The following is a 14,667-nucleotide window of genomic DNA, read 5'->3' on the forward strand; positions in this document are numbered from 1 at the left end:
TGATCCTTAGTGCCAGATAGCAAAATGCCCTGAGGTATCCCCACTATTTTAGACAGATTATTTAAGAAACATAATGACTAGGGCTGCTGGATGACTGGCAGGATAAGAACCAACTAGTACTTTGAAACCAAAGCACACGGTTTCGGCATAACTGGAATTAAACAAGTGTATTAGGAACAGACTCCTTAGCCAGTTCTTCAATTTGTAGCCTGCCTCTGTAACTATATGACATTTATTAGATACATTACCTGTGTGAGAGAGGTTTTCTTCCAGGATCAGTAGGTGGATTACACGCACCAACAAACTGAATTCTCTCCAATTTCACCCATGTCTGGTCTGATGTACGATAGAATCCTCCATGTTCTACCATCTGAAAAATAAATCCCAATTGATATAACATTAATTTGCCCTGGAGATAAGCACTTATGAAATAGCTGATTTCAAAGGAAAACAAACCTGTCTAATGAAGGATATGACTCTCTGCGTGCCATACTTATCCATATCTGGCAAGTTGATTTCATCACAGAACAGCACCAGCCACTTTCCCAGCTGCACAGGAGCCAGCACCACTCCATTAGGTGTTCGCCTGTACTCACAATAGTGATCAAAAGTTTTCAGGAGCAGTTCTGGAGTAGTAGCGCTAGAAAAGTTGAGTCCAACCACCTTAAAGAATTGTAAAGAGGAAAGAAATAGTTACAATATGCTAAAGCTTGAAACAAAAAGTCCCGTTTTAACTTGACTTTTGTAGCGGAAATATGTAGGTCACTGGTATCCCAGGATACAGTCCACAACTTTATGCTTCCCTCTGCAGTCTCCATCTACCATGCAGCAACCCCCCTCCTGCTTGGCCCTGTACATGTAGCATTACAGAGTTTTATTATTGCTATTCCACCTAAATACACTGAAGCAGAAGAGCTATTCTTGGACATTATTAAAGAATTTTAGGTAACAGTTGGACAAATGCTCCTTTATTATTGAAGCTAGAGAGAAAAGTAGTAGCTTTCTGGGTAAGGAGTTTAAGCCATAAATTTAGATTCTGATTAACATATTTTATTTTTGCTCTGCTGAAAAGCTGGTTAGTAAATCACTTAAATACTAGGTCAAGGCTGCTTTAATCTTTAAGAAGGCCAGAGACTTATTCCTCTGTAATTCACCCATCCAAACTCATATATACCTCCATGTCAGGCAGGGCTCTGAGGGCACTGAAGAGGGTCATGGTCTTCCCAGAACCTGGCGGGCCACAGAGCACTAGGGGTTTATGTTCCGCCAGCCAAGTATACAGCAATGCTTCATGACGAACTGTATCTAGAGTTGGTACCACAACATCAGGAGCAGCAACTTTGTGTGTCTCGACTTCAATTTGAGGAACTTTGGATTGCCAAGGCACCCATTCACCTGTAATGGACACCTAAGAACACAGAAACATGATTGGGCAGTTTAGAATGGAAATCCAGTGCAGCCTTGGCTAAAAGATAGTTTTTAATCTCAGAAGAGCTTTGTGGCATTAAATTAGATGCAAGTAGTTAAACAGACAGCTTAAGACCCCTCTTCAGTGACAATCCAGAAACTGTAATAAGAAACTCAAGATTTCTGAAATATAAAATAAGCTTTGAAGAACACAAAACCAGAAATGCTTCTAGCTCAAGTAAGTATTTACCTCATAATCAATTATAGGTATGTTGGGTGCAGTCGGCAGTGGCACCGTGGTGATTCTCCTAATATATTCTCCCAGCTCTGCTCTCATTTTCAGGCGACTGTCTCCAGAAAGAGACCACAGGATCGCATAGACCAAGTACCTCTGTAGAAGGCAGAAGCAGCCATTACTTGCATAATAATGGAATGAATCTTAATGAATAATAAATCAAATCCAGCTGCTATACTGACACACCAAGTACAGAAGTTACTGTTAAATTTACCTGGATATAACGTTCCAGTTGATCTATCTGCATTGGAAAGTCTGGATGATTGGCATTATACTGGGCTACATTGCGGCAAGCTTGATGCAACATGGAGAAGAGAGAACCAAGACAGCGCAAGCGAGTAAGATCCATAATATGTTCCAACTTGAAAGCATGTTCAAGTGCTTTAGTCACCAAGCCATTAGATGTGAAATATGGCTGCATTATAGTTGCAGCATCTCTTTGAATCTGTTGGGGGAGACAAACACTGGTCAAAGTTGCTTCTTATATGGTTACTAGCAAAGAGTAATTTACGGTTTGAAATGCTTCATACTTTAGTATTCTAAAAAAAAGTTAGCTTTTCTATTACCGGTTGTAATAAATTCGAAGTACATTGTACTCCTTGTGTTCTAAAGTGCACTCCATACCTGCAACATTGGAGATGCTGCTTCTTCTCCTTCATCTTCTTTGCCCTTTCGCCTTCTCTGAGCTTCTTCCTCACCTTCATCCAAAGGAATGCTTCTTAGTCTGGCCAGAAAGTTATTGAATATCATGTCTGTACTAAGAACATCTTCGCTGAACCAGACCATACCACACCTTGACACAGTGGCCAAAGTGGCATACTTCAGATCTTGTACTTCAAACATGATACGTACCTGAAGAGTAGAAATTTAAAATGGAGTTTGAAGTTAAAACAAACCAACAGACCTTTTAATATGATTCATACTTAGTCTCTGAAGAGTTAACAGCAGCATAACACTATCCTAAGTTCATCATAGTACTACTGTAACCCTAGATTTTAATATAACATGTGGGGTTTGTTTTACAGAGTGAGGTTAAGGAAAGCATTGCATGAAATGCTTGTATCCCCAAGGCTCCTAACTCCAAGCAAATAACTATCCCAGACCTGCTTTTGATGAGAAAGATGGCATTAATTTGGATTAGGATAAAAGCAATTAACTTTGTATGTACAAGTAACTTTCATATGTGAATATTGTGTAAAAGAGGTAACATTACATTTGGTGGAAGACTGAGACGTTCTCCATTTGGCAGAGTTAGCAGTTTGTTATCATCCAAAACAGAGTTCAAGTTTTCAACCCATTCAGGGTCTACATCACCGTCAAAGATAATCCACTGCCGCTTTTGTAGTTCACCTCTCACATTGTCTATGATCCTACATTAAAGGAAATATTTATTGCAGTTTTGCAGACAACAGGGAAGACTCATTAACGACAGAATATCCAGGACACAAACATATTGGCCATTTTTCATTTGTGCTATTAAAGACTCACTTTCTCAGAACGTGGGTAAACAAGCCATCTGTCCATTCTCTGGTATTGGGATCCAAGGTACCATAGAGGTGATCTTTGCTGATTGCTTTCGGATCAATAATATGAGCAACACCTTCCACACCTTCCAAACGTTCCAGGGCTTTCAGAAGCACTCTCCAAGCCATGCTCTTTCCACTTCCAGAAGGACCCACCATCATCAACCCATGATTTATCTGTGTAATTTGATACAGCTGAAGAACCTATGACAGAAGAAGTGATTAATTCTTAATTAAGTCTTCAATTCTGCAGACATTTTGGATTTGTTACTGCTTGCCTTAAAGGAGCAGAAAAAAAAAATCCAACACTTCTTACAATAAAAAGTTTAGACTTATAGATACACTGTTTTCTGTTACACAACATTTTCAGTTTTACAATTTACCTTTTCAACCCACATGCCACCAACTTCCTCTCCGTCTCCATAGGTAAGGTACATTTCCTGACACACTTTTTTAAGCTCCTCTCGCAAGGCTGTCATCTCCCCGCGGTGATACTGCACACCAGGGAACACATCGGACAGGAGACTGAACAGCAGTGGAATGTCTTCTGCAACCAGTTTTGGGACCATAGTTTCACACACACTCTGGATCAGAATCTGCAGAGAAAGTTATGTTTTGGTTAAGATTTTTTGCTGAGTTTACTTTGGTGACCGAGTTTGACAAGGAATATTTGACTATATAGTTTACTGATAGAGCATCAGACTACAAATTGGTAGCTCTTTAACAACACTACCTACTGCTGTTAAGATTTGTAACAACCATTGACGATCGTTAATTTTGAAACTGTGCAATTACAAGCTGCTACTAGTTTTTAGTTTATACAACTGTAGTTGCTTACATCTCAATACATTTTTGGTATTAACTACAGAGGAAGTGAGCACCAGACTTATGAATGCAGTACTTTCATAGAACAAATGTCTTAATACTATGGATCCACAGCCTCCTCTTTTTTTTAATTTAGTACATCTAGGCTATCAAATCACCCTCTCCAAAACTAGTATTATTTTGCTTGCATGGCTTAACACTAAGTGCTTAGTCCTGCAAATATTCACTCTGTCTGGTGTGCAGGCTGTACTTTCTCATGAGTAGGAGCTCACACACACACACATTACCTCTTGTTCTGGTAAGTTCTCAGCAATTTCTCCCTCATCAACAACTTCACCACGCTCTTCTTTCTCCCGCTTTATCTTCTGAATCCTCTCCCTCTTCACATTACCTGCGCTAACCAGCACACTCTTCAGTGCTCTCAAGCCAAAATCATAGTGACTTTGAGAAGACAGCTGTTCATCACAAAGCCTAGAGTCAAAAGAGATAAAATACAATTGATTCTCAATAGAGACTGATAAAATATTAAAAAAGTGGAAGCCATTATTTATTCAAAATGAATGCGGCACAACATGCTTAAATGAGTTAAAAGAACATTACAGATTTGAACAAAGAACTCTAACTGAATGGAATCAAAATTATTACTTACTTGAAGAATGGCACAATCTTATTGGCGAGCACTTCAGCCGTACGGAAACCTTGTGAGTACAACATGACTTGGGCAATCAGCTGACGATCTGGCTTTGTCATTGCCAAGCTACGGAACAACTTTTTCAAGTTGTCAGGCAGATTTGATCTGCCTGCATAGCCGGGATTCATAGTGATGAAGATAGCCATGTCAGGGCTCACTTTGACTTGTTTGTTCAGCAGCTCACAAGTAATGGGCGTTGCAGCTGAAAACAGAGTGCATTTAGTTACAGCAGAGTCAGTGATCACAAACTCAGAAAAGATGTCATACTTCTCGTATCCTATTTTAGTTTGCTACGATAATGAACTGCAACTCCTCTTAAACTGGAACATTTGATTTTTACCAGCTTAAAGCTACTTCAAGACTCAAGTTTTTATGGAAAACACCTTCACTCTTGGATTATTTGGGAGAAACATAACTGAGCAACGAAACAGTCTGAAGGACAGTTTACAGAGGCAGAACACCACTAAGAATTAACAGCTACGTACTCTTATCATAGTTGGGGTTGGAATGCTCTCGCAAGGCTTCCTGGATGCACTGTACTTGCTGTGAAACAGCAGAGAGCATTCGCTCCTCCAGTCTGTTGAACTCATCAAAGCAGCCCCACGCGCCCACTTGGCAAAGCCCCACGAAGATGCGTCCCATTGCCTGTATGCAGAGAAGAAAAGTTAACTGGAGGTTCAGCATCACTCCAAACCTACACATGGGCCAAGAGCAGAAAACAGCACTTCAAAACATGCAATATATATATAACAATGTAAAACACGGATAAGGAATCATGATCCTTCCTTAAACACACACACAGGTACTTATATATAAATATACAAAATGCTTAGCTAATCTGTTTAGTTAACTGTTATTTTGAAAGTAAATGGTGTTGACTGTTTTAGAATTCTGAAAAGACTCCTCACACTTGTCAGCAGACATTACGTTTTAAAAAAGTGAAACATTTTACCTGGAAGTCAAATGTCTCATCGCAGTTGAAAACCAACACAAACCGGCCAAGTTGATGTCCAAGAGCCTTAACAGATTCTGTTTTACCGGTACCAGCAGGACCTGTTTTTGAAATGGGACAGACATGTTTCAGTATTTACAGTGTGAGGTAACGCTGCCCATCCATCAATGTGCGTGCTGGCAGATTATGTGGTCCCTTGCAAGGAAGTTCAGTAAAACACAGAACTGATTCCCCAAAAGATTGCTTGTTCTTCAATATCTTAATTACAACAGCTCTAAATGTTTTCATTAAAGCTATTAACTAAGAGGATAGGAGCTCATGTAGTTGTCTGAAGTTTTAGTTTTACTTAGGCACAGACTTACCAAATGGTGATCCTCCAAGTCTTGCCTCCAGGGCTTGCGTCATTGTCAGGTAACAGCGGTCAGTAAGAGGAGTCTGCACTAGTTTATCCTGAACACCTAGGTACTCAAAACCATAGTTGAATTTGGCATTTGCCATCTGAATGGAGAGCTGTTGCAACACATCCGTCTGTTTTGGGTCAAAGTAGAATCGCATTTGGCTGAGCCACTCGAAGGACTTGGAGTTGTCAATCTTGCTTCGTATCAGCGATCTTGTAACATCTCTCTGGTGTACCAGCTCGGTAATCTGGAGCACAAAGCAACTCCTTAGACCACAGCAACACAACCCATTGCTAATAAAGCTAATAAGGATCCTATTGCTTTGCAGAACAGCATACTGAATTGCCTGCACCCATAAACCACAATCTACAATCAGCATCTCCCTTAAAGCTTGTTATTATGAAGATGGAACTGAGATTGTGTTAACTGATCTTGTAAAGGATTTACCTAGCCTTCAGCAAAGCCAGTCCTGTCCGTAGTTATCCTGGTAAGGTATTACATCACTAAATTACGTACTTTACTTGCCAGAAACTATGAACTAATTTCTAAAATAGACTATATTTTTTTTACTTTAAAATGTAAAAGAATAGCCCAGGATGATGTTACTTCTTCCCTCTCAAACTTTACCTACAAGCAAAAGCATGTAAGGACAGCTGAGACACTTACATGATGAGATGTGTTACTTCTAAGTGAAGAAATCAATGCATTTGGAAGAGCTAGGCTAACAATTCAGTGAAATCTAGTTTATAACACGCTGTCATTCATTAAGTTGATTACAGTTACCAGTTATCACCACAGGACCAGGGTTTAATAGAATAACATATATTTTTTTCAGCCTGAAACAGTAATAAAAATCTTAGACTAGCTAATCTCTTCATTAAGCCTTTGAAAAGCTCACCTGTTACCCAGGCAGACAGAAGGAGGTTATAACTTACCAAGTGTTCCAGTTTCCTTCTGCGCAGGGGCGGCTGCTCCATCAGCACAGAGTCTGCCAGGACATTGAGCGTGACCTCGACGTTGGCTAGCACGGAGTGGAGAGGACTGCTGTCCCCACCTCCACCCATGCCATTGAGAGCGGACTCAACATTCTCAGACCACGCAATCTGGGCTGACAGGACAACAAGCTGAGCCTGTATAACAAAAATCCTCATCAGACAGTTCTTCTCAGTTCAGTAATGAAGTTATAATATGTTTAAGTGTTCCACATGGCTACCTGGTATTTGTCAATCCAAGAGATGTAGACTGCTGGATCAATTGAAGTCGCTTTACCAAAGATTTCTACTTCAGTAACAGATTCTGCAAGCAGTTTAGCAAGGGTCACTCTCATTTCTCTCTCAACAAGCGTAAGCCACTCATTGATCTTGGGATGTTCTGTGATGGAGACAGGTGTTTTGAACAGCACCTGCAAAAGACAGATTTAAGTCAATCCTTGTTCACATATTTATACAATTTTATTAAAAAAAAAGAAAAATATCACCAGCAACAAAACGCTCCAAAACAACTGCAGCTATACCTCCTCTCCTTCTCGTGAGGAGATTCCCAGAACCACCGAATTATCTTCATTGAGAATTATGCTAGAAACACCAGCAAACATTTTCTTGAAGTGTTTCTGCAGTTTGGCAACATTTTTGCTGTTTCCGATGATTTCAAGCAAGTCTTCATCACCAACAAAATAAAACCTATTAATTAGACAAAGTAATGTCGATATCATAACTGCAAGTATCAACTATTGTTTATTTATGCTTCATAACATTATCTGGAAATAACTGATGCTCCGTAATTAGAGCTTAAGAACCATAAATAAGCTAGAAGTTGAAGTTCTAAGCTTATGGTACAGACCACCAGAGCCGAGGCTTAAGGCAGGAGAGGCATGCATGCTCCAAACTACGGAACATTTTCCTTACTTACCCAGCCCTGAAGGGCACACAGCAGTGCTTGAGATTGAACTAACTGGATTAAGGTAAGGAGAACATGGTATCTCCTTATGTCGAACTACATACTCTCTCTGATGCCAAGTGACAAACTAACTGAGGAGTACAGGCAAGTTGGAAACGATTCAAATACTGGATTATGACAGTTTAGATGCTGCCTTTCAATCAAATGCAAGAATTTGGCAGTTAATCTAATCTGTGAATTTACAGAAAACAGCTGAAATAGTTCCCCAAACAAATGTCGAGTGCCAACTAGCCATGAGTGATCAAGTACAGTTAGTTTTAGTTACACTTTCTGAGAAGTAGCTATGACTACTTTCTGTATTTAGAGAACATGGATGGTCATTACGATCTTTTCCTTTTATAACATTTCACCAAATTATTCACATCAAATCTAAGTCAGTCTCTTACCGAGGGAAGGAGGACCGCTCCCTTTCCAAGTATTCTCCCAGGGCCTTCTGGATCTTCCCAAGCAGGTCTGCCAACCTCTCTAGTGACCTCTGCACACCTTGAATGTTAAGAACATCCATCACAAGTGGAGATTTGGACACCTTTTTCATGAGTGCCAGAAATTCAGTGCTGATGCTGCAAATCAAATGACACAGTCCATTAGTGTGAAGTGAGTAACCAGAAGTCCACAGATCTCCAAAGTTATCTCTAAATTACTACTTACTACTCCTCTAGTTTCTGTCCTAGGAATGGAGGGCTATATTCCCAAAGTAGCTCTTCATCTACCTGAAGAAAACAACCATCTAACTTATTTCCAATGCTCTATAAATTCCACTTCTGCAAATCTACTTTTCTTAATTTCCTGAAAAGTTACAAAAATCTGATTCTCTGAGCCAAGTGAAAAAGCCTGGAACAAATGTGGAAAAACAGAGATACTTAAAAGGAAAAAACCACAATCTGATAGTGAGAGCTTGCTTTGTGCAATGACAGTGCTGGAGAAGCCCTGAGGTAGCTGGCTGTAACTGGCAGAAAAAAAAAATCCTCACATACCTGAACACAACCATCACCTAAAAATTAGTATATCAGCCGGATTTATATACCTTTTTCTCCCTTAGTTATCTATAGGTATCTCAGTGTATTTGTTTGCTTGACAGACTTAAGTCTACAGCAGTGCTGAAATGCAGCCAAACCAGGTAAGAGTACAGTTAATATTTCAACTTCCAAAATGACACCCAAGTTACAAAGTTGCAGACCTATCCATAATGTGCTAGGAGGGGAGAAAAAAAGCAGTTAAAAACTTACCTTTGAAACCGCTGAGTTTCCACTGGCAGTAAGTGCTTGATGTCAGCACTACCAGTAAAGATACCCTCCAGGTAGACCCATCTTCTTTGGACATCTATCCAGACATCAAAGAGTGCCATGATACGGTTCAGTTTATCTTCCCAGCTAAGGGCATCTTCCTCAAACACCTGAAGTTCAAATACCACACTGTCATTCGTTTGAGGGTATCAGGAGTTCAGATGCTAATAATTATTACTAGAAAAAGCAGACAGCTAACAGTTGCCAAAAATGCACTTGCAATTAGTTGTCATTCTAAATGTGCCGAAAATTTTGAAGCAAAGAATTTTATTAAGTAAAGATTTTGTTGGCTTTGTTTCTCCTTTTACCTTGTAATATGGTGACAACTTCATGGCAGACACACTGTTAATGTGCTCTTTTACTTTGTTGAAGAGGTCGTCCCATCCACGAATCAAACGACATTTGTTCTGGTAATTGACCAAATCCAGCTCATAAGTGTTCCATACTTCCCTTATCTAAGGGAAAGAGTGTAAAACATGATATCAAACATTTCTGTTCCAAAACGGTCAAACAGTAAAAAGTTACAACTTCATTTTTACTTGTTTGTCCAAAGACTCTGTCTTTCTGCTCTAGCTTTTGTTAAAAAAATTAGGGATATGATGCAACCAGGTAAAAGCTTCTACATGTTGAGGGTTTGGTGGGCTTTGATTTGCTATTGCATGCGGGCATGCCAGAGTTGATACTAGCCTGTTTCAAGAACTCCTCCAAAGCCATCTCGCCCTGGGCCACAAGCAGTACGTCTTTGACGATTGCTTCATTCCTCTGCAAGTCAACATCCCAAATCTGACCCAGGGTCAATTCTGAGACAACCCAATTAACATGAAGCCTTTTCATCAGCTGTTTCCAGTGACGATCTTTAAGTGCCTCAGACTTCAGTTCAATGACCAACATGTTTATCTACAAAAGACAATAAAGCAAGTTATATGATTGGATTTGAACTTTAAAATGCACAGATTTTAGAAATAAGAGTAACTTACCTTCATATAGCCTTTCAAAAGTCTCTGAACATACTCATAGGAGGCATACTGGCGCAGACGTGCAGGGAAGTTTTTCAGTTGGTTCAGCAAGCCATCTAAGTTTTGTCGAAGCTGTCAGCGACATACAAGCAATTATTTGTGTGGTATACATGGCTGTACTATTAAGAGCTCAAACTTGTCCATAGTTTTTCACATAAATTTCTCTCAAAAGAGCTAATGCTTTTTGCTATTCTTCTAATCCCATCCTGAGATTTCTCTGCTGAAGTCTAATAACCTATTTAGAAAAAGCACACTTCCTACTCTGTAGATACAATCAAATCTCAATTTCAAAAGTACTGGAAATGCATGAGTCCCCCAGAGAATTACTTGAATTGTGGGAGAGACTAGGATTTTTTTTTTAGTTTAGCATTTAAAGAAAAACGTTCATGAGGAACTGAAGAGGTTATGCAGTTTATCTCTACAGAAGTGAAGTACCTTGCGAGGCTGTACTGAAACCCAGGGTTGTTCTTTCATTTGGTCAATCTGTTCCCAGACTTTGGAGAGTTCAGACCAAACTCCTTTGAGATCTTGCAACTCTTCTAGAGCTACCTGTAGTAAAGAATACGTCAAAGAGTAGCGTTATATTCTAATTTCTTCAGTAATAAGAAGGGGGTAGAGAGAAGTGTGTGTTAACCACAGCACTTTGAATGCACCGAAACCAGCTTGCCAGGGCAACAGAACAGCAAAAGCTAGGGACCCTGATGAAATTCTTGCACCTCAGGCCACGTAATAGCTTTGTGAAAATAAGCCAGTCACTGAAAAGACCATGGGCAGTTTTTTAAGGCTAAAACCAAATGGGTGCACAGACTGTTGGACTAGTTAACTCAGAAGCTATGAGTTACTCTCTTAAGGAAAAGAGAGACAGACCTGAAAAACATGTGTTTTTTTGCTTTGAAAACATTTTCTGGTGAAACCAACAAGTTGTATGAGCAAGTTGTACCTGAACACGTTCTTCACTGCCACTCAGCAGTCCTGTATCTGTTAGTTCCAGAGCTTCCTTGGCCTTTGCACACTTCTCACGATCATCCTTCAGCCTACCAAATTTTCCTTCATAGATGGTAAGCGCTTGAAGAGCCTCTTCTGGACGCAAGTTTCCCTAAAGTTTGCATGGGATACATTAATCCAAACACCCTACAATCAAGTGGAAGTTATGCTAAAAATAGGAGTAAATACTACAGATTATTTTATCTGTCCCAATATTTCCAACACACTGACAATATGGTTGTAAACTTATCCAGAAAAAAGTCCCAATAAAATTTTGAATGGAGTACTAAAAAACAAGGAACAACACTTTTGAGAGTTTTCTTACAATTTGCCAAAGATTCATTATGTGCAATGAAAAATGGTACGAAAGCGTCGAAACAAACTGCCTCCTCCTACTGTATGCAGAGCAACTGCTTTACTTGCTGAATGAACCACTTGCTGAATGGCCACTACTTACTGTCACAGGTTTTGTTTTCTCCCAGTCTGTTAGCAAGTCAATTGTTCGGCTTTCCACTGCCCGATCCTCTTGAACTATCTTCATCTGCAAGTTTGCAACTTGTTGTTGAATGGCAGAATCCTTTCTACGCATGATGTCATTAAAGGCACCCCACTCTCCTTCAATGTTATCAATGTATAGCCAAGAGGACGGAAACTGGAACCTCTGTTTCTCAAGCAAGCGCTGACCATTGCGATAAAGCTACAGGAGACAAGGATTGTAAAATAAAAAGATAAAAACTTTAGTGACAAGCAAAGTGCTTAACACATTTTAAGAAGAGCTCAGTATATAGTCTATAGGATTCCTCAGATGTGATGTTAAAGACTATTCTCAAGTGGACTTGAATATCATGAAGTTATCTCTCAAGCCTGTAAATTCTGATCTGCCAAGAGACATTAGCAAGATAACGTACCTCAACTTGCTTTTCAAACTGCTTGATTTTACGTTTCAGGGACTGCACATATGTGATGAATGTCACTGCATCTGATGTGCTGGCTGTGTCCACTGAATGCTGCTCCAGTTCTTGACGTGACTGTTTGGGGGAAACAAACAAGTGTTTCAGAAGTCTAGAGTAAGTTGATTTGAAAGTGAAAAACTTTAGTTTCAACTAATCGTACCTTAGAAATTTGTGAATGAAACTCCGTCATATTCTGACCAAGCATTTGACCAAACTTGCTGAGTACTTCCTTGTGCCAGGAGTCATACTTCAAATTCACCTTTGATTGTACCTACAATTGAGAAAAGATGCATAACAGTAATTTGCTGGCCTTGCTGTTTTCTGTTATATACGGATGCTGAAAGTTAATAGATTTGTCAGAGGAAACAGTAACTTCTATTTCTTACCTTGCCATAGTCTATGACGACAGGCCCAAATTCCTTTCTGGTTTCTGCATTGTCAAATGTTCCTCTGGCCTTTCTTATCTGAACTAGAAGGGCCTGCCATTTATTTAGATCTTCTCCAAGACGGTTGTATATGTTTTCAGCCTGCATATCCCACAGACACTGGTACTGCAGCCAAACCTAATGAAGATATTTCACAAAACAATGCTCAGAACTCTTCCACTATATTCAAAAAAGTGCTTTCTTGTTCCCCAGAACATCCTTAATAAAGAGAAATTGAGACAAAAAGTCCATATTCAGCTTTGATAGAATCACTTGACCTCCTACCTTCACATATTGCTCCACTTCAGTTACAATTCCCATGACAGCAGAGTATGACTCCTCCAGGGCTGCAGGGCCATCTGGCATCCGTGTTAATGCATTGCGATAGAATTTCTCCTCCTCAGACAGCTCGTAATGCACTCCCACCTGAGAAATGCAATTATGCATGTGATAAACACCTGAGCTTCACTCTCATTCAATTCTAGCACAACATATCAAGATGTTTAAGCATAGTTAAGTGGAAGAATACTCACTTGATATCTCTGACTTTGAATTCTTGGCAATGACAATATTACCATCTTCCAGGAAAACATTTCTTGGTAAAGCTTGTATCTGCACTCTTCAATTGGGGGATTCAAGTATATCACCTGGTTGGTTATCCTTAGTTCATGTACTATGTTCTGCAGAAAAAATCACCACATTCAGTTTCATTGGCAGGCATTACTACAACATACACTTTTGACAAGAATTTCAGTCATAGTCTTTTGAAAGGAACTCAGTGAGGGAGGAAAGTATTCCTCCAAAACCAGATGAAGACAAATTACTTGTTATTTTTATCTTCCATATTAACTTCAGATATAACATGTTAAATTCTTGCATTGAATAATTGACAACGTAGGAAGAAAAAGAGAACTTACTTTGATTTTGGGTTCTCCACCAGGTTTGTGGCTCACTTGAGGAGCATCTGTATCCATATCCACTTCTGCTTTGTCATCTGCTTGTCCAAGAAGAACTTGGGTCCAGGCCCTCAGTCCAGCTTGTAGACGAACACCTAGGATTCTTTCAATCTAAGGAAAATGACAAACATTTGAGAAAAGATCTGCATATTTACTGCAACGGGATACCCACTATCAACATACATCAGACAGCCTATGGTCAATGTAGCCAAAGCCATGCTTCATTAAGTCACCAAAGTGATTTAGGAGTTTTGGTACATTTTTCAGCTCAAATCCACCAAAATTTGGTTGAAGTCCATGAGAAGGGGAAGTTAAGCAACTTTAATTACTTTGAATATGACCTGAAGCGTCAAGTAACAGGAGACTTAACAGGTAGTACCAAACACCATTAACATACTGAGTGTTTGTGTAGCAAATCTTCACCACCCTTTAACTAGCCCTTGTCTATTTTATAGATATCCAAGCTATATTATAGCTTCATCAACGAGTCATTCCCCTTGAATTTCAATTTGGAAATTTGAATTTCAATTTTGAAAACAGGAGTTACACCTTCTGCACACACAAAAAAAATGCAGAAAATTCCTTTGAATTGTCCTCTGACAGAGGACAAACAAAAGTTTCCTTAAGTGACTCTGAAGAGGAGCACACCAAATATTCTGTACTCGAAGGAAGTGTTTCTTCTAAAAATATACAATTCCTTGTTCTCAAGCCTACCTCCATGTCCAGCTTGTTGACCCAGATTGGCAAGTTGGAATATGAATGAAGATTTAAGTCATCCACAGCTTTCTGAACCCTGTTCAAGATTTCAGAGAATGTCTTGTGATCATACATGCACGTTTCCAGTGACCGCACTTCCAGATCTATTTTCTCTTCTATTATGAGCAGATCATCCACCTAAACAAGTAGTTTAAGAAAAGTGGAAAGTTTAGTTTGACATGTTATACAAAGGTAACAAATGTGTGGAGAAGTAGTTAGCCACTTCTCTATTTGTAGATGCAGCCGG

General features: G+C 39.5%; 1 protein-coding gene across 1 annotated transcript in view; it reads right to left on the minus strand.

Annotated features, from left to right (window-relative positions):
- DYNC1H1 (dynein cytoplasmic 1 heavy chain 1) overlaps positions 1-14,667 on the minus strand; it is a 39,905-nt gene that overhangs the window by 17,512 nt on the left and 7,726 nt on the right. Inside the window, exons 9-40 of the mRNA XM_088539645.1 lie at positions 14,379-14,558; positions 13,626-13,775; positions 13,242-13,388; positions 12,994-13,134; positions 12,670-12,846; positions 12,444-12,554; positions 12,239-12,358; positions 11,788-12,027; positions 11,287-11,442; positions 10,782-10,895; positions 10,308-10,418; positions 10,018-10,227; positions 9,639-9,785; positions 9,274-9,440; positions 8,434-8,607; positions 7,605-7,770; positions 7,305-7,493; positions 7,027-7,221; positions 6,056-6,338; positions 5,694-5,794; positions 5,227-5,386; positions 4,700-4,943; positions 4,338-4,521; positions 3,609-3,821; positions 3,191-3,429; positions 2,916-3,072; positions 2,327-2,554; positions 1,917-2,147; positions 1,658-1,798; positions 1,175-1,408; positions 457-663; positions 249-370 (exon numbers count right to left, since the gene is read on the minus strand). Coding sequence (XP_088395771.1) covers positions 249-370; positions 457-663; positions 1,175-1,408; positions 1,658-1,798; positions 1,917-2,147; positions 2,327-2,554; positions 2,916-3,072; positions 3,191-3,429; positions 3,609-3,821; positions 4,338-4,521; positions 4,700-4,943; positions 5,227-5,386; positions 5,694-5,794; positions 6,056-6,338; positions 7,027-7,221; positions 7,305-7,493; positions 7,605-7,770; positions 8,434-8,607; positions 9,274-9,440; positions 9,639-9,785; positions 10,018-10,227; positions 10,308-10,418; positions 10,782-10,895; positions 11,287-11,442; positions 11,788-12,027; positions 12,239-12,358; positions 12,444-12,554; positions 12,670-12,846; positions 12,994-13,134; positions 13,242-13,388; positions 13,626-13,775; positions 14,379-14,558 — 5,639 coding nt within the window. The remainder of the gene's footprint in view (positions 1-248; positions 371-456; positions 664-1,174; positions 1,409-1,657; positions 1,799-1,916; positions 2,148-2,326; positions 2,555-2,915; positions 3,073-3,190; positions 3,430-3,608; positions 3,822-4,337; positions 4,522-4,699; positions 4,944-5,226; positions 5,387-5,693; positions 5,795-6,055; positions 6,339-7,026; positions 7,222-7,304; positions 7,494-7,604; positions 7,771-8,433; positions 8,608-9,273; positions 9,441-9,638; positions 9,786-10,017; positions 10,228-10,307; positions 10,419-10,781; positions 10,896-11,286; positions 11,443-11,787; positions 12,028-12,238; positions 12,359-12,443; positions 12,555-12,669; positions 12,847-12,993; positions 13,135-13,241; positions 13,389-13,625; positions 13,776-14,378; positions 14,559-14,667) is intronic.

The sequence above is a fragment of the Tinamus guttatus genome, unplaced genomic scaffold (assembly GCF_059628265.1).
Source record: "Tinamus guttatus ecotype Peru unplaced genomic scaffold, ASM5962826v1 Tinamus_guttatus_pri_ptg000048l, whole genome shotgun sequence".
NCBI lineage: Eukaryota > Metazoa > Chordata > Aves > Tinamiformes > Tinamidae > Tinamus > Tinamus guttatus.